General features: G+C 43.2%; 2 gene segments (V, D, J or C); both read right to left on the bottom strand.

The window, feature by feature from the left end:
- Window positions 1–2,136: 2,136 nt before the first annotated feature.
- LOC129398763 (immunoglobulin lambda variable 9-49-like) lies at window positions 2,137–2,626 on the bottom strand. The segment is given in 2 exon segments: window positions 2,137–2,462; window positions 2,575–2,626. Coding segments are annotated over 2 exon segments (372 nt in total).
- A 16,673-nt stretch (window positions 2,627–19,299) lies between these two features.
- Window positions 19,300–19,786, bottom strand: LOC129407106 (immunoglobulin lambda variable 9-49-like). The segment is given in 2 exon segments: window positions 19,300–19,625; window positions 19,738–19,786. Coding segments are annotated over 2 exon segments (375 nt in total).
- Window positions 19,787–20,059: the final 273 nt, after the last annotated feature.

Below are 20,059 nucleotides of genomic sequence, written 5' to 3'. Positions count from 1 at the left end.
TGAAGGAAGAACAAGGGCCAATCTGGTTGCTGATTAGTTGTCATTTATTCAATCTCTCATCTCTCCCATCTCTCTCCAACCCTCTCTCTCTGTCTATCCCTCTCTAACCGCGCAATTCTTTCTTCCCTCTGTATCTGTCTCCTCTATCTCTCTCTGCTGTCTCTAACCAATCTCCTGTTCACTTCTGTCACTGTGTCCATCTCTCTTTCAATCCTCTCCTCTTTCTCCTTCTGTACCCTCCCCCTCTCTCCACAGATGCTCTTTTTTATCCTCTCACCACGCCTCTCCAACCACACCTCCCCACGGGAAGCATAATCAAAAATGTTTTTCCAGTCTTCCCAAACACCTGCATTCCACAAAGGCAAAAAAAGCCCTTAAAGTGTGTTTCTCCTCTCCTTAGAGCTGCAATTTGATTAATATCTTTAATTCTCCTTCCTATTATTTATCATTCTGTATGGACACAGTAATAGAAATTCTTAGGCTTATAGGGTGACTTTCCTGGGGATATCTCACCACAGACTTAGACTACAGTGACCAGGCTAGATCAATCATTCCTAACCCCAGCAGGGTCCAAATATAGTTATTACTTTTGGATCATGACAGAATTTGTCCATGACCAAGCTCTTAACTTCTAGGGCATTAGGGCATTTGGCAGGCCCCAAGGTAGCTCATAGCTGACTGCTTGCCCTGGGTTCATCCAGTCCCTCAACGGGACCCTGCTTTTGGGGATCTAGGAAGTAAAGGCAACTGAGGCATAAGTCGAGAGAGCAGATGTCCAGGAGATAATATTATCTGGAGTCAATCAACTGCCAAGCCACAGGCTTATCTTTTTAACTGTCTTCCTATATCCATACAAAAAAGCAATTGCTCTGAAATAAGTAACCATGCAAAGAACATAAAGGAGAAGAAGAGAAAGACTATATTTACAAGTCAAAGTCTGATCAAAAATCAAGGATGATTGACAGGTTACCGGGGAATCAAGAAGCTTAAGCTCCCAGCGGCCAGGGAAGAAGGGCAAACCAGTGTTATCCTACACTAATTGTGCAGGCACCAACTGTCTAAAATCACAGAAACCTTTACTAATTACTTTAAAGATTGTCCTTTCTCTTGGCCTCATGTTATCAAGTCTCCCAGAGGTAGTTGTTTTTTCATATCAGGCCAGTGACCAGTTGACCTTGAAAATCTGGGACAAATAAAATTAATACCACTCATATGTGGCATATAAAGAATAGGTACGGGGTATGGACAATGTCCATTGATAGTAAACCTTGGACACTGGATTAAAAATCTGAAAGGGCAGGGTTAAGCGGGAGGTAAGGAGTTGTGAAGTCACAAGGGAGCATAAGTGGAGGGTTTTAACACATGGGTGGTAGCTAAGGGGGTAATAGTATGCACCCAAATCATCATTGTCAATCAACAAAGAATGGGGATATGGGCGAGGTGGAAGGAAGGTGACAGCATGGGTGATATAGCGACAGGAATAGAGGGTGATGGGAAGTTTGTAGTGGTGCTTATTGTAACTTATGCATCAGGATAATAAATTTAATAACCACTATAACCACTGTAACCTAGCCCTCCTACTTATAATATAAAAATGATAACTAAAGGTCACTCAATAAATTTAAGAAAACAATGAAATAACATATATATATACACTAAGATTCAGTTACAATTAACACAGAAATTATGAACATACATTAATGACTAAAGTGAATGGACAAACATTTCAAAGAATACCATCAAAAAAATCATGATACCAATGTTTCTATGGATTTACCACAGAAAGAATCTTAAAATAATTTCATCAAGGAGGAGAAACGTTAAAATCTACACTCTGAGGCATTATGCTTAGCTGTTACTTATGGATTATTTTACAATATGGAAATGAGAGAAAATTTACCTTATGAGCATAAAAGTTTAATCCTCAAAACACCACACCTTAATTTCAGCATCATAACATAATAATAGGTCACAACAGGAAGAATTGATTTCTGGTGAGCAGTAATGGTTCAAAATATGAACCTCAGTGCCACAACTATGTTAGCAGAATGAATGTAGGGCCAGAATGAGATATGGGGTTATGACAGGCTAGGGACAGTTTTTGTCTCACTTCTCCTCTATCTGTGTCACTGTGGGTTAAGCATAGCTGCTCCCACTGTTATAGTGATCTCCACAGTAGTAGTCGGCCTCGTCTTCTGCTTGGAGGTTCTGGATGGTCAGGAACCGATTCGGGCCAGATGCTGATCCCGAGAAGCGATCAGAGATCCCATCTCCCTTGGATCCCATCTGACCATTGGGACCCACACGCATCACAAACCGGGGGCTTTTTCCTGGGCTTTGCTGGTGCCAATCCACACCGTTACCACTGTAGGCACTGTTCAGGGTACAGGTGAGCTTTATTGAGGTTTTCAGGGAGGCAGATGCCGAAGGTGCTTGAGTCAGAACAAGTTGAGAGAAGGACCCTGAAAACACAGACACTTATTAAGAGCTCTCAGAAGGTCAGCAAAGAAAAACATTACGGCTATGTGGGAAAGGCAATTTTCTGTAGTTTGCAATAAAGATAAACATCCTCACCTGTGCAGTGCAGGAGGAAGGCGAGGAGGAGTGGAGTCCAGGCCATGGTGCAGGCACGCACAACTCTGTGAGAAAGATATATCTCAGGTATCTTATACCCTGAGACTCAGGGTAACCCTCTCCATGCAAATGTGCTCTTCCTTTCTGGTCAATTAAGCTCCTTATGGCCCTTGGTTACCTCCCAATGTCCTGGCCTCAAATCTTGCTGCATTGCCTCTGGTTTGGGTCTGATAAGAAAATACCCATGGGGAAAGTGAGAAACTGGTGGCTGGGTCCAGTGAGCACTGAACAGATGACAGGTGTTTTATTCCCTGGCTAACAGACTTCGTCACATCATTAGGGCAAGGTGCACAGTGCCCCCTGCTGCCTCAGATTGATAATGTCTTTCACCAGAAGGTTGGTGACTCAGAGGTCCCTGCCCTCAGAGTTTGACCTCCTCCCATTTCTGCATAAGGACAGAACAAATCCCTTAACACATGCAGCTTCCTACCTAGTCTCATTCAATCCTTTTCTCTTTGGGCTTTCACTGGAATCAATAAGAGATCAGCTTGCAAAGAGTAATTAGAGAAAAGGGTGCCTCAGAATAGTACATAGATGAGCATACACAGATGAGCACGAAGTCACTTCCTAGGTTGCTCAATATTCAACATCTCCCATTTCCTACATCATCCTCACTAGATTTAATTAACAGACTCTAATAAGTGTTTGGTATTACAAAGAAACTTGGGATTTCCTGTGAAAAGGGAAAAACTAAATGCGCCTTGAAGGACATATTTCTGAGGTGAGGTAAAGGTAGTCAGTAGATTTGAAACTATCTGAGGATTAGAGAGTCTGGAGAGCAAGTTTAAGTGTGGTATTCCTTTTCAGGGATAGATACCATGACTTGCCAAATACAAAGACCTCAATGATTATCTAAAAGGGTAACTCTTGAGAGAGGGTTTGGACCTAAAGGGAGAGAACAGGAACATACACAAGTCAGTGTTGATACACAGGTCATAGGGGTGGGAGGGTTATACTGTAGAGAACCCTGAAGGAGAGGAGAGGACAATAGAGCATCTGAGTAGTAGCTCAGGAAGATGACACAAAGATAAAGATTGATGCTTAGGGCCAAAAAGCTGTTGTGGTTGAGACCCTTGCCTTAAAAGCAGTCAACCCCAAATGGATTTCTCATATCACATATCCTCCAGGGATCACACTGAATCTGGATAATGCTTTGGGGAGTATTGCCATTTCGACAATGTTAATTCTCCCAACCATGAGCAGGGGGTAAGTTTCCATTTTCTTGTGTCTTTTTTTTTTGCTTTTTGGGTCACACCAGGCGATGCACAGGGGTTATTCCTGGCTCTGCACTCAGGAATTACTCCTGGCATTGCTCAGGGGACCATGTGGGATGCTGGGAATTGAACCCGGATGGCCGCGTGCAAGGCAAATGCCCTACCCGCTGTACTATCACTCCAGCCCCTCCTTGCGTCTTCTTTTATTTCTTGAAGTGGTGTTCTGTACTTTACTTTGTAGAGGTCCTTTACCTCCTTAGTTAAGCTGATTCTGAGGTACTTGATTTTCTGAGGCATGACTGTGATTGGGATTGCCTTTTTCATATCGTTTTCTTCTCTCTCATTATTTATGTTTAGGAAAGCCATGGAGTATTTTTGAGTATTTATTTTATTGCCTGTGACTTTACTATACAAGTTAACTGTTTCTAGGAGTTTTTTTGTAGAGGCTTTGGGTCCTCTAAATATAGTATCATGTCATCTGCAAATAGTGAGAGTTTGATTTCTTACTTTCCTACTTGTTTTAAGTATTTAGCTGGTCCTTCATTGGTTGCATACATGTTTAAGTGTGTGATTTCTTCCTGCTGTACATATCCCCTGATTATATAAAAATGGCCTTTGCTGTCTCTTCTAATCTTTTTCAGCCTGAAATCTATGTTGTTGGATATGCCACCCTGGCTTTCTTGAGGGAGTTGTTTGCTTCAACGATTGTTTTCTGTCCTTTGACTTTGAGTCTGTGTTTGTTCTGGCTGTTCAGATGTGTTTCTTGTAGGCAGCAGAATGTTGGATTGAGTTTTTTAATCCATTTGCCACTCTGTGTCTATTAAACGGGGCATTTAGACCACTGACATTGAGAGAGATTATTGTCATGGGGTTTTGTGCCATCTTTTTGTAGAGGTTTGTTGTGCTTGTTGGGCTTTTCTTGTCTTACAGTACCCCCTTTATTCCTTTTAAGGATGGTTTCGAGTCTTTGAAGTTCCTGAGTTGTGGTTTATCTATGAAACAGTGTATTGTCCCTTTGAGCTTGAGTGAGAATTTAGCCAGATAAAGTATTCTTGTGAGGTGTTCATTTCATTGAGTTTTTTCACTATATCCCACCATTGTCTTTGGGCTCAGGTTTCCTCTGATAAGTCTGCTGTAAATCAAAGGGGTGCTTCTTTGTATGTGATTTCCTTCTTTGACCTTGCTGCTCGCAGCATTGTGTCTCTATCCACAGTATCCATCATTCTGGTTATGATATGTCTTCGAGTCTTTTTATTAAGGTCTCTTTTAGCTGGTACTCTTAGGGCTCCTTGGATCTGGATGCCTGCATTCTCCAGCTTTAGGAATGTCTTGGCAGTGTATATCTTTAACTACTGCTTTTTCATTGGGGTTGCCTCCTTGTCCTGCTGGTACTCCGATGATTCTTATGTTGTTTCCTGTGTGATTTCTGCAGCTCATCTTCAAGCTCACTGATTCTGTCTTCGACTGCAATCATTCTACTGTTGAGGACACCCACTGAGTTTTTTAATTTCATCTACTGTATTCTTTATTAGCAACACTTCCATTTGTAGCTTTCTTATTTCTGCTCTCATTTTTTCCTGGCTGGCCATTACACTGTTTCTTTCATGTCCTCCTTTAACTTACTGGATGTCTGTTCCATTGTTTCTTTGAGTTCGTTAAATTTCCTCAGCATTTCATCTCTGAATTCTTTGCCTGAGAGATTTTTTGTGGGAATTTCTGAGGAGGCTTCAGGGCTCTTTTCTTTATCCACATCTCATGGGGGCAGGGGAGGATCTGTGATGTTCCTTCATGTTACAGTGATAGTTTGGAGTCAGGTCCTTCAGTTCACTATCATTGACCACCTCTCGCTGCAACAGAAGATTCTAGAATGGCTTGGTTGATGGTAGTCTCTTTTTTCCCCTTTAAGAATACTGCCTATTCAGTGCCTTATGTGGGGCCACTACTGTAGCTTCAGGGATGTGCTCTTTTTCATTGGGATTTTTTTTTTAATTTATTTATTTTTAATTAGAGAATCACCGTGAGGGTACAGTTACAGATTTATACACTTTTGTGCTTATACTTCCCTCATACAAAGTTTGGGAACCCATCCCTTCACCAGTGCCCATTCTCCACCACCCGTAAACCCAGTGTCCCTCCCACCCTCCCCCATCCCATCTCCCCCCCACCCCACCCTGCCACTGTGGCAAGGCATTCCCTTCTGTTTTCTCTCTCTAATTAGCTGTTGTGGTTTGCAATAAAGGTGTTGAGTGGCCGCTGTGTTCAGTCTCTAGCCCTCATTCAGCCCGCAACTCCATTCCCCCACATGGCCTTCGACTACAATGTAGTTGGTGATCGCTTCTCTGAGTTGACCTTTCCCCGGAACGTGAGGCCAGCCTCTAAGCCATGGAGTCAACCTCCTGGTACTTATTTCTACAGTTCTTGGGTGTTAGTCTCCCACTCTGTTATTCTATATACCATAGATGAGTGCAATCTTTCTATGTCTGTCTCTCTCTTTCTGACTCATTTCACTCAGCATGAAACTTTTCATGCCCATCCACTTAACTACAAAATTCTTGACCTCCTTTTTTCTAACAGCTGCATAGTATTCCATTGTATAGATGTACCAAAGTTTCCTCAACCAGTCATCCGTTCTGGGGCATTCGGGTTTTTTCCAGATTCTGGCTATTGTAAACAGTGCTGCGATGAACATACATGTGCAGATGTTGTTTCGATTGTACTTTTTTGCCTCTCTGGGATATATTCCCAGCAGTGGTATTGCTGGGTCAAATGGGAATTCAATATCTAATTTTTTGAGAGTCGTCCAAATTGTTTTCCAGAAGGGCTGAACCAGTCGGCATTCCCACCAGCAGTGAAGAAGGGTCCCTTTCTCCCCACATCCTCTCCAACAGCGGTTGCTTTTGTTCTTTTGGATGTGTGCTAGTCTCTGTGGTGTGAGGTGGTATCTCATGGTTGTTTTGATCTGCATCTCTCTGATGATTAGTGATGTAGAGCACTTTTTCATGTGCCTTTTGGCCATTCGTATTTCTTCCTTGGTAAAGTTTCTGTTCATTTCTTTGCCCCATTTTTTGATGGGGTTGGATGTTTTCTTCTTGTAGAGCTCAACCAGTGCTTTATATACCATTGATATCAACCCCTTATCTGATGGGTATTGTGTAAATATCCTTTCCCATTCTGTGGATAGTCTTTGTATTCTGGTCACTGTATCTCTTGCGGTGCAGAAGCTTTTTAGTTTAATGTAGTCCCATTTGTTGATCTCTGTTTTTACTAGATTGCTTAGTTCCATGTCACCTTTGAAGATACCTTTATCTTCAATATCGTGGAGGGTTTCGCCGACCTTGTCTTCAATGTACCTTATGGTTTGTGGTCTAATGTTGAGGTCTTTAATCCATTTTGATCTGACTTTTGTGCATGGTGTCAGGTCAAGGTCTAAACCCATTTTTTTGCATGTGGTTGTCCAGTTGTGCCAGCACCATTTGTTAAAGAGGCTTTCCTTGCTCCACTTCACATCTCTTGCTCCCTTATCAAAGATTAGATGATCATACATTTGGGGTTGTGTGTAGGGATATTCCACCCTGTTCCATTGGTCTACGGCTCTGCCTTTGTTCCAGTACCATGCTGTTTTAATTGTTACTGCTTTGTAGTAAAGTTTGAGGTTGGGGATGGTGATGCCTCCCATCATCTTTTTCCCAAGAATTGTTTTAGCTATCCTTGGACGTTTGTTATTCCATATGAACTTTAGGATTGCTTGATCCATTTCTTTGAAGAATGTCATGGGTATATTTATAGGGATCGCATTGAATCTGTATAATGCTTTAGGGAGTATTGCCATTTTGACAACATTGATTCTCCCTATCCACGAGCAGGGTATATGTTTCCATTTCCTCATGTCCTCTTTGATTTCATGGAGTAGCGTTATGTAGTTTTCTTTGTAAAGGTCTTTTACTTCCTTGGTTAAGCTGATTCCGAGGTACCTGATTTTCTGCGGCACGATTGTGAATGGGATTGCTTTTTTCATGTCCCTTTCCTCTGCCTCATTGTTTGCATATATGAAGGCCATGGATTTTTGGGTATTGATTTTGTAGCCTGCAACTTTACTGTATAAGTCTATTGTTTCTAAGAGTTTCTTAGTAGAGGTTTTAGGCTTCTCTAGATATAGTATCATGTCGTCTGCAAATAGTGAGAGTTTGATTTCTTCCTTTCCTATCTGGATGCCCTTAATCTCTTTTTCTTGTCTAATAGCTATCGCAAGTACTTCCAGTACTATATTGAAGAGGAGTGGTGAGAGTGGGCATCCTTGTCTTGTGCCTGATCTCAGAGGAAAGGCCCTTAGTTTTTCCCCGTTGAGGATAATGCTTGCCGTAGGCTTGTGATAGATGGCTTCGACTATCTTGAGGAAAGTTCCTCCAAACCCCATTTTGGCGAGGGTTTTCATCATGAAAGGATGTTGGATCTTGTCAAATGCTTTCTCTGCATCTATTGATATGATCATATGGTTTTTATCTTTACTTTTGTTGATATGCTGGATTATGTTGATTGATTTCCGAATGTTAAACCATCCTTGCATCCCTGGGATGAATCCCACTTGGTCGTGATGTATGATCTTTTTGATGAGTTGTTGGATCCTATTTGCTAGTATTTTGTTGAGGATCTTCGCATCGGTGTTCATCAGGGAAATTGGTCTGTAATTTTCTTTCTTAGTGGTGTCTTTGTTTGCTTTTGGTATTAGGGAGATATGTGCTTCATAGAAACTGTTTGGGAGAGTTCCTGTTTTTTCAATTTCCTGGAAAAGTTTGAGGAAAACAGGCAATAGGTCTTCTTTAAATGTTTGGAAGAATTCGCCAGTGAAACCATCTGGGCCTGGGCTTTTGTTTTTGGGGAGGTTTTTGATTACCGTTTCAATTTCCTTAACATTGATGGGTCTATTCAGGTATTCCAGGTCTTCTTTCTTCAGTCTTGGGAGATTGTAGGAATCAAGGAATCCATCCATTTCTTTTAGGTTCTCCTTTTTTGTGGCGTAAAGACTTTCAAAGTAGTCTCTAATGATCTTTTGAATCTCACTGGTTTCTGTTATGATGTCCCCCTTTTCATTTCTGATTCGATTTATTAGAGTTTTCTCTCTCTCTTTCTTTGTGAGACTTGCTAGCGGTTTATCAATCTTATTTATTTTCTCAAAGAACCAACTCTTTGTTTCATTGATCTTTCGGATTGTTTTTTTGGTTTCGATGTCATTAATTTCTGCTCTAATTTTTATTATTTCTTTCCTTCGGTCTGGTTTGGGGTCCTTTTTCTGGTCCTTTTCTAGGATCTTGAGTCGTGAAGTCAAGCTATCTATGTGGGTCCTTTCTTCCTTCCTGAGGAATGCTTGGAGAGCTATAAATTTTCCCCTTAACACGGCTTTAGCTGCGTCCCATAGGTTTTGGTAGCTCGTGTCTTCATTCTCATTTGTTTCTAAGTATCTTTTGATTTCTTCCTTGATTTCCTTCTTGACCCACTCATTGTTCAACATGGAATTGTTTAATTTCCAGGTGTTTGATTTGATTTTCCGTATTTGTGGGTGGTTAGCTTCTATCTTCAGCGCATCGTGGTCTGAAAAGATGGTTGATACAATTTCTATTTTTCCGATTCGATTGAGGTATGTTCTGGGGCCCAGTACATGGTCTATTTTTGAAAATGTTCCATGTGCACTGGAAAAGAATGTGTATTCTTTCTTTTTGGGGTGTAAGGCCCTGTATAGGTCTATTAGGCCTCTCTCTTCAATTTCTTCATTCAGGGTCAGTGTTTCCTTGTTGAGTTTTGTTCTTGTGGATCTATCTAGAGGTGATAAGTCCGTATTGAAGTCTCCGACTACAATTGTGCTGTTAGTGATGTCCTCTTTGAAGTCTGTTAGGAGTCGTTTTAAATATTTAGCCGGTCGTTTGTTAGGAGCATATACGTTTAAGAGTGTGATTTCTTCCTGTTGTACATATCCCTTGATAAACAGAAAATGACCTTCGCTGTCCCTTTTGATCTTTTTCATCCTGAAATCTATGTTGTCGGATACCAGGATGGCCACTCCAGCTTTTTTCAGGGGGTTGTTTGCTTGGAGGATTGTTTTCCATCCTTTGACTTTGAGTCTATGTTTACTCTGTTTGTTCAGGTGTGTTTCTTGCAGGCAACAGAATGTTGGGTTTAATTTCCGGATCCATTTAGCCACTCTGTGTCTCTTGATAGGTGCATTTAGGCCATTGACATTGAGAGAGATTATTGTGATGTGGTTTTGTGTGATCTTTCTGTGGGATTTGTTGTTCTTATGGGGCTCCTCCTTGTCTTACAGTAGCCCCTTTAGACCTTCTTTCAAGATTGGTTTTGAGTCTATGAAGTTCCTGAGCTGTTGTTTATCCGAGAAATAGTGTATGGTTCCTTCGAGTTTGAGTGAGAGTTTAGCTGGATAAAGTATTCTTGGTGAGGCATTCATTTCATTGAGTTTTTTCACTATGTCCCACCATTGTCTTCGGGCTCGGAGGGTTTCTTCTGACAGATCGGCCTTAAATCTGAGGGGTGCTCCTTTGTATGTGATTTCCCTCTTTGACCTTGCTACTTGTAGAATTGTGTCTCTATCTAGAGCATCCGCCATTCTGACTATGATATGCCTTGGAGTCTTTTTATTTGGGTCTCTTTTTGCTGGCACTCTTCGGACTTCTTGTATCTGGACGCCTGCCTTCTCCAGCTCTGGGAATTTCTTAGCGATGATGTCTTTGACTATGTTTTTTTCATTGGGGTTACTTCCCTGTGGTTCTGGTACTCCAATGATTCTTATGTTGTTCCTCTTGAAGTCATCCCCCAGGGCTCTGATTCGCTCTATAGCCATTTTGAGGTCTTTGGCCATTATTTGTTGCTGTCTGTAAGCTTTCTGCAGCTCATCCTCAAGCTCGCTGATTCTGTCTTCGGCTGTAGTCATTCTGCTGTTGAGGGCATCTAGTGATATTTTTATTTCATCTACCAATTGCTTTATTTGTGAGACTTCGGTTCGAAGGTTTGAAATTTCTGCTCTCATTTCTGCTCTCATTTCTTCCTGTATTTTCTTGGTAGAGCGTTCCAGCGCTTGATTCATCTCGTCCCTTAATTTATTGGATGTCTGTTCCATAGTTGCTTGGAGTAGGTCGACTCTCCTCCATATTTCCTCTCTGAATTGTTTATCTGAGAGGTCGTAGATGTTGGGAGACTGTTTTGAGGTTTCTAGTATCTTTTCTTCTCCCTCTCTTGGTGGAGGGGATTTTCGCTGTTTCTTCATATTGTCAGGGAAGTGCAGAGTTGGAACCTTGTAGTTATTTATTCCTCTTTCTTTTTGTGGGAAGAAGGGGCTCCGATTGTGCTGAACTTCCCTTATTCACTGATAGGTTTTATACTGTCAGCCAAAGCTAATGGCTATTTTGTGTAAATGTTTGAGATCGCAAAAGTGAGTTTTCAAAGGAATACACAGTATGGATTGAGCTGAGGTAGGAAAGAATAACTGCGGCCGCGTTAGCGTTGGCTGCTCCGGAAAGAGGCGACGCCCACTTTTAGGCCACGCCCCCTGAGATGAGGACACGCCCCTAAGCAGCAGAGTGGGGATTGGTCAGGATCCGACGGCGGCGGCGGAAAGGTGCCATCAGGGGCTTCAGGAGAAGCCCCGAGCCGCGGCGGGCAGGGGGCGGGGAGGGGGCTTCTCCGCGCTGAGGCAGGCTCTCCAAGGGATTGCCTGTTTACCTGCAGGGTGGAGATTGGTCAGGATCCGACGGCGGCGGCGGAAAGGTGCCAGGCAGGGGCTTCAGGAGAAGCCCCGAGCCGCGGCGGGCCGGGGGCGGGGAGGGGGCTTCTCCGCGCTGAGGCAGGCTCTCCAAGGGATTGCCTGTTTACCTGCAGGGTGGAGATTGGTCAGGATCCGACGGCGGCAGCGGAAAGGTGCCAGGCAGGGGCTTCAGGAGAAGCCCCGAGCCGCGGCGGGCAGGGGGCGGGGAGGGGGCTTCTCCGCGCTGAGGCAGGCTCTCCAAGGGATTGCCTGTTTACCTGCAGGATGGAGATTGGTCAGGATCCGACGGCGGCAGCGGAAAGGTGCCAGGCAGGGGCTTCAGGAGAAGCCCAGAGCCGCGGCGGGCAGGGGGCGGGGAGGGGGCTTCTCCGCGCTGAGGCAGGCTCTCCAAGGGATTGCCTGTTTACCTGCAGGATGGAGATTGGTCAGGATCCGACGGCGGCGGCGGAAAGGTGCCAGGCAGGGGCTTCAGGAGAAGCCCCGAGCCGCGGCGGGCAGGGGGCGGGGAGGGGGCTTCTCCGCGCTGAGGCAGGCTCTCCAAGGGATTGCCTGTTTACCTGCAGGGTGGAGATTGGTCAGGATCCGACGGCGGCGGCGGAAAGGTGCCAGGCAGAGGCTTCAGGAGAAGCCCCGAGCCGCGGCGGGCAGGGGGCGGGGAGGGCTTCATTGGGATTTTTGATTCTTTGTATTCACTGTTATTTTGGTATTTGGGGGCGGAGTATTTTGATTGGAAAGGCTAGTAGACTATCGCCCTATTGCGATTGGGATAGCTTTGATGTCCTCTTCAGAATTAGGTAATGGAAGCTGAGCTGTGAGTCCAAAATGCTGAGAACTGGAAAAATAGTTGCAGCAGTGTGAGCGGCTGTCCCAGAGGTCATGCCCACCAGCCGCCTCACCTGTGCAGAGAGCGGCAGGTTGCTTTAGTGCCCGCACGATGTTTGGAGCTCACTTCTGGCACTCCTGCAGCTCACTGGGTTTCCCATGGCCAGGCACTCCACAGGGGCCTTCCATACTATTATTTTTTACATGTACTTTTGTGTACATACATGTTTCCCTAGGTGGATATCCCCTTTAACAGCTGAAGTTTCAGAATCTGTGGACCTTAATGTTTTAATGGGTCTGGGACCATGTCTACATGTATGTGCACAGGAAATGCCTTCAAATAAATGAAAAGGTCAGGCTTGCAAAGTTCTCTGAAGGAATAAGTCAATGAGGGAAGGTTTTGTGTGTCCTTGGATGTGGGAGTTTGGGCAGACCTCTCATAGTGCTTATGATCCAGTGACTATTCCTGGTGGTAGTTGCCCAGACCAGTGTGAGATTGATAGTTGTACTCTGGTCCCGCAGAACTCAGGAACCATCAGAGCCACTCAGCTGGACTCAGGGGCTACCAGGGCCACACCAGATGGTGCTTATGGGTCCATGTTTTTTGGGGGTGGGGGGGTTCTCACTCATGGTCTGGTAAATGCCAGTTATGTTCTCTATCTCTTTCAGATCTTTCACTATTTTGCAAGATTAATACTTCTCATCTTGGAATGCCAGATCTACTCTCTATGGTATGGTAGATACAAGACAGAGGTGCCTTATTTCTATTTAAAATAATATAGAATTCAGCCTTTAGTCCCTCACCCACAGTCCACATTTCAAGGGGAATAATCTCTCTCATTAGAATGCTTGCAGTTGTGATGTACTATTGATAACTGTGGTGATTGTAGACAGTCCCGCCTGGTCCCAGTGGTTTGTATCTCACTTCACCAAGTTCAGCAAAGGTCTAGAACTCAGGACTCAGAGCAGCATGGTGGTCTTTGAGCTGGCTTGTCTTTAGCAGCAGGTACATCTAGGAAAACATGGCTTGCTCATGCTACTAATTTGCTTCTTACATCCTTTTATTAAAGATTGGATGGCAGCAGAAGAAAGGACTCAATCAAGGAGAAGGAAGATTTACTGCATACAGTGTTGATCCTGCAGATGCCATGGAAAGGGTTCTCTGAACAGCCCACTTATATCTGCTGCCTATAGACATTATTACCTATATGTTTGTAAAAGTTTGGATCATTTGTTTTTGCCTACAGAGTTCTCTTAACACTATTGAAGAGTCCACAATGAATTCATTAGAAACCCAGCCCTTGTCTTTTCATTTACTAAAGTTGAGTGTGTTTGAACATTCCCTATGAGTTGCTGAGACCAGGGAAGCTGTTAGATTTGTGTCTCACATCCACAATGCTCTAAAGCGGTGTGAGTACCAAGACTGTGTTTCCATGCTGCACAGTAATAATCAGCTTTGTCCTCAGGTCTGACCTCAGATATGGTCAGGGTCGCCACACTGCCTGACCTGGAACTGAGAATCTATCAGTAATCCCAGAGGGCTGATGGTTGCCTGTGGACCTCCCAGCTTTGGGTATGTGGCCTGAATGTTGTCACACCCAAACGGTTCCATGATACCCAACAGTGTTGTTGTTCCCAGTGCTGGTAAGCATGGCCATCTATCCAAGGGTCTGGGTCACTGTTGGCTGCTGTGTCCATCCTGTCTGGACCATGATCTCTGAGGGGAGCAGAGGAGAGTATACATGCGGAACCCCAGATGAGTCTGATGACAGGGAAGGTGCTCACCAGAGCTGGGTATTAATGGTTATCCCCAGGTAAAGTAAACACTGACTACACAGGAAGTGAGGAAGGTGAGGAAGAAAGGAGTCTAGGTCAAGGTGAAGCCTTAGACTCTGAGGGCTAAAGTTCTGTTGTGGAGAGGGAAGCACTGCCCCAATTCTCTCTGTATCTCCCTACCCTGCATGAAGTGGAGTTTTTGCATTCAAATAAGTCCTGGGCACTCAGAAGATGAAGAGTGACCTTTCATCAAAGGTTTGATGAAAAGAGGATTAGTGACCTGAGATAGGAGTTACACTGCCTGGTCTTGTGACCAGGGAAACTTGTGAATAAACAGCATACAACGGAGGTTGGCTGGGATCTGTACAGGCAAGATACATCACAGGAGTGATGTACCCTCAATCCAAATCTTATCAGAACCTTTAAGCACTTCATAAAATTGACTTGTGTCCTCTTCCTCATTTCTAAGATTCCTTTTTCTTTTCTTTTTTAAAAAATATTTATTGAAACACTGGGAGAGCAGTTACAGAGTTTTTGGTTTAAGTCTTGGTCATACAATGATGGAACATGCAACCCTTCAGCAGTTCACATTTTCCACCACTGAAAAACCCTGTATCCCCCCCCCCATCCCACACCCCTACCTGTGTGGCTTACGATTTCCACACTACTCTCTCTCTACTTTGATTACATTCAACATTTGACACCAAACCCACCATTATTATTTGAGACTTTACCCCAACATTCAGTTCTGTCGAAAAGACATTAGACAACTTGTTTTCTATTGCTGATTATGAATTGCATATGATGATGCACGGCCATTATTGCAGCCACGCGATTTTAGAATACTGAAGTTTTAATAATTCAATCTAGAGAGACTTCTGCCAAAAGCTGCTGTGTTCCAAGCTTTGTTTCTGAATCTCTGGGATTATGGCTGATAAGCAGCATGATCAGTAGCCAGAGGGCTCGTTCGTGGGCAGCAACTCGGGGTTTCATAGGGACAGGGGTCGAGAAAGGAGGGAAAAGACCGGCTCCGCACCTATCCCATAAAGCCCCATGTTCCTCAACACTGTGGGCCCCTGCCTGACTGTCCCTAGGCCTCTGGAAGATAGTAGTGGCGACCAAGCCACCGGTGGAAACAGGCCAAGGCACCTTTCCCACCTGGGATGGTCCAGTGTTGGAAACCTAATGCATATTATGGATGCATTTCTGCCCAAACCCGCAAGATTGATATACAGCAATACAATGATCAATCACCCAACCCTCCACCAGTGCAAACTCTACACCACCAATATCCCATTATCCCCTCCTTTTCCATTTCAGTCCCTACCCTGTCTCTACGGCACACGATTGTTCAGATACTGTCTATAGTTTGGGGGCATTGTTTTGCTTGGATATTCCCATCACCATTCAAACCAGCCTTCTAGGGGCAGATGCAAGATGCAATTTACCATTCTCACTTTACATATCAGGAAAGGCTCAGAGAAATAGCCCCGGTCCCCAAATACCGGAGCCATGCTTGTAGAAGCTCATGGTTGCTGGGATTCCATCTGGAGAAGGCGGGGAGACTGCACCTGTTCCATCTGGGGCACCCCGGTGATAACGGCTCAGTTTAGGGCCGGGAGCATTCTCCAATGTTGTGACATCTGCCGGCCAGAATTCTTCACTCTAAGATTCTTGCAATGACTGATGTACTCTGGGTACTGATGATTCTGTACATGGGTTGGTAGACCTGTGGCTGTTTCTCTTCATACACATTTACTCAAAATAGCTTGTCTATGCTGAACCTACACAGCATGTTCTGTTCATTCATGTGGCAGTTGATTACTATCGCCTCCCATAAGAACAAGTGGAGCTAGTTTTCTCTTTCAGAATGTTGGAGACTCTGGATTAGAAATGCATCACAGTGAGTTTCTTAACCTTATCATCCACAGGTGAAATTCTTTTATTAGTCCTGAGGTTTCTATGCTACATGGAGTGGTGCATATATGTCCTTGTCTAACAAGAATTGAAACATCCTATCTTTGACCCATCATCACTTTTCTGAAAAAGTTTGCGCACTAGCTCCTTATGGAGCTTTCTCCTATAAGGATCAGAACTGGAACAGTATGGTGTGAGAGTTACTCCGTATGAAGCTTGCATGAATACCATGCAAGAACCTAATATTGTGGGATGGAGACTTTTTCAGATAATCACTGTGAATTGGACTTACACCTATACTGGTGTTAGAGGTAAAAACAAACAGAATAGAGAGTGGTAAGTTGGGAGCCCAGGGATTCCTCCTGGCACAAAACATGTGTGTGAATTGCGTCTCTTTTCTATCATGTGGAACATGATAACCATGTCCTTGGTCTCAGCCCATGTAGTATTCTTAGGAATCAACAATATTGAGGAGTTAGTAGAAACACCCTTAAGAGCATGAACCATCCCACAATATTAGGTTCCATTATTCTTGCTTCTTATAGAGCAGGAAATGCTCCAGATCACCAGGAAGTGATTATGAATGGGTGAGGAGGGCCTCTGTGTGGACCATTAATTAAAAATAGGGTCACATAGATGGAGTCTTAGGGCTAAGACCACTAGGCACGCAGTGCTGTGAGGAGAAAGAAATGTCCATGTGTCTTTAAGAGAATCTTCTCCAGAAAACTCAAGTTTAAGCAGTTAGGAGGAAGCATAGCACAGGCTATGTGGTTATAGTAGGGACCTTGCAGACCTTTCTCTCTTTTTTAGAATAACACAATTAACAAGATTTCTTCTCATTTTTCTCTGATTTAATGAGAATGAAGTCCTAAATATGCCCCACCCACTCTCTCTCCTGCCCTGAGTAATGAATCATGATGTGCTACTAAAACATTTAGTGGGAATCTTACTGGCATAGTACACTGAAGCTGCTGGGCTCCAAGAAGCAATATATAGAATCCTGGCACCAGCAAAGCAAGCACCACATTGTTTAGCTGCTGTGGAGTCAAAGTTGTGGGCGCACCACATGTGGTCAAATAGGTCCACAGAAACCCCTTCTTGCCATGGTGAATAGGAACCACTGAGTAGTCTTATAGTGCCCAGCTGTTCTCAAGGTTTATGTGAGAATGATAGTGCTCCTATGGGCACACATGCAATCTCTCTCTCTCTCTCTCTCTCTCTCTCTCTCTCTCTCTCTTTCTCTCAGACAAACACACATATATACACATAAGGCATACACAAAGAACACAGAGCATAGTCAAATAAACCAAGTGGTTTCTAGAGTTCATCAGCTCAAATTTTCTAGTCAGACAACTATGATCTGATTTTTTGGAATATTATTGCCAAATACTCTATGTGATGATGATATTTCTAACTCCCAGAGAAGTCCTTATAGATGCTAAACATAAAAAACCTATAATTGAGATTTTAGAAACACCAGTGATGATTATTAGAAACTGTTTAGTGTCCTTCAAGACCACAGATTTGAGAATATTTAGATCATTTCTCAAAATCAAAATAGAATTTTTTTAATACAGCTGCCAAAAGTAATCAACTCAACAATCTTTTGAATTCATCACCATTTTAAAGAATTTGATAGAATCAATCATGAATTGTGATTCAGGGAATACAAAAGGATTAAATAGATTGAATACTTATCTGAGTACTAAGATACATATCTTTATATTTTGTGATAAAAGTTCCCTTTGCTTATTATCTTTGTTCTCTGTGCAAATGTGTTTTGGAGTTTTATCTGAGTTTTGCTTACTTGCTTGATAAATTGCTCACTTTGGAAACAGTTTGTTATTGGTCATTTCTTCTCCCTCATTATTGTAGTTTAGGAAAAGTTCATTTTATATTTTAGAATTTTTTCAGAGAGCTGAAAACTTTTTCACCAAACGAGTCTTAATTGTGCAGGCACCAACTGTCTAAAATCATAGAAACTTTTACTAATTACTTAAAAGCTTGTCCTTTCCCTTGACCTCTATGTTATCAAATCTCCCAGAGGGTTGTTTATTTTTCACATCAGGTGAGTGACCAGCTGACTTAACTTCTTTAAGGAATCTGGGAAATATAAAATTGATACCACTCAAAGTGGAATGTAAAGAATAAATAAGGGTATGGACAATGTCCATTGATAGAAAACCTTGGACACTGGATTAAAGACATGAGACATGAGAGGGCAGAATGGGCCCTGGTGGAGGGATGGGAAACAATCACTGTAAGACTGAAATGCAAACACGAAAGTTCATAAGTTTGTAACTATTTTACGGTGAGTCACTAATAAAAATATTTAAAAAAAGAAATGAGAGGGCAGGGTGGAGGGGAAGGTGAAGAGTTGTGAAGTCACAAGGGAGCATATGTGGAGGGTTTAAACACATGGGTGGTGGCCTACGAGGAACAGTATGCACCCAAACCATCGTTGTCAATCAACAAAGAATGAGGGCGTGGGTAAGATGGAAAGAAGGTGGCACCAGAGGTGACACAGAAATAGGGATAGAGGGGGGTTTGTTGGTGGTTCTGTGCAGTAACTTATATATCAGGACCATAAATTCAATAACCATTGTAACCTAGCCCTCCTACTTATATTATAAAAATGATAATTAAAGGCAACTGAATAAATTTAACAAAGCAATGAAATCAAAGATGTACATACACTAAGATTCAATTACAATTAACTCAGAAATTATGAACATACACATTAACGACTAAAGCAAATGGACAAACATTTAAAAAAATACCATCAAGGAAAATCATGATACCAGTGTTTCTATGGATTGACCACAGAAATACTTATAGCAAGAAGGAGAAACTTAAAATCTACACTCTGAGGCATTATGCTTCATTGTAATCTATAGATATTTTATAATATGAAAATGATAGAACATTTATCTTATGAACATAAAAATTTAATCCTCAAAATACCACACCTTAACTTCAGCATCGTATTAATTAATGATAGGTCACAACAGGAAGATTTGATTTCTGGTGAGTAGTAATGGTTCAAAATATAAACCTCAACACCCCAACCATATTAGAGAATGAACATAGGGCCAGAGTGAGATACAGGGATATGAGAGGCTAGGGACAGTTTTTGTCTCACTTCTCCTCTGTCTGTGTCACTGTGGGTTACACGTAGCTGCTCTCAGTACCATGGTCAACCCCACAGATGTAGTCGGCCTCATCTTCTGCTTGGATGTTCTGGATGGTCAGGAACCGATCCAGGCCAGAACCTGATCCTGAGAAGCGATCAGGGATCCCGTCTCCCTTGGATCCAACTTGACCATTGGGACCCACACGCATCACAAACCGGGGGCCTTTTCCTTGGCTCTGCTGGTACCAATCCACATTGTAGCTACTGTAGCCACTGCTCAGCGTACAGGTGAGCTTTACTGAGGTTTTCAGGGAGGCAGATGCAGAAGATTCTTGAGTCAGAGCAGGCTGAGAGAGGGACCCTGAAAACACAGAAACCTGTTAAGCATTTTCAGAAGGTCAGCAAAGAAGAGCAATACGGCTGTGAGGGGCAGGCAATTTTCTGTAGTTTACAATGAAGACAGACACCCTCACCTATGCAGTGAAGGAGGAAGGAGAAGAGAAAGAGTGGAGTCCGGGCCATGGTGCAGACACTCAGAACTCTGTGAGACAGGTGTGCCTCGTGTTTCTTATACTCTCAGACTCAGGGGAAAGCAGTTTCATGCAAATGTGCTCTTCCTCTCTGTTCTACTAGGCTCATTCTTGCACCTTGTTTCCCTCCCAATGTCCTGGCTTCAAATCTTGCTGCATTGCCTCTGGGTTGGGTCTGATAAGAAAATACCCATGGGGATAGAGAGCAACTGGTGGCTCGGTCCAGTGAGCACTGAGCAGGCACCAGATGACAGGTGTTTGATTC

This window comes from Sorex araneus, chromosome 9 (assembly GCF_027595985.1).
Source record: "Sorex araneus isolate mSorAra2 chromosome 9, mSorAra2.pri, whole genome shotgun sequence".
In the NCBI taxonomy this organism is placed as follows: Eukaryota; Metazoa; Chordata; class Mammalia; order Eulipotyphla; family Soricidae; genus Sorex; species Sorex araneus.
This window is presented reverse-complemented; position numbering and strand designations above follow the sequence as displayed.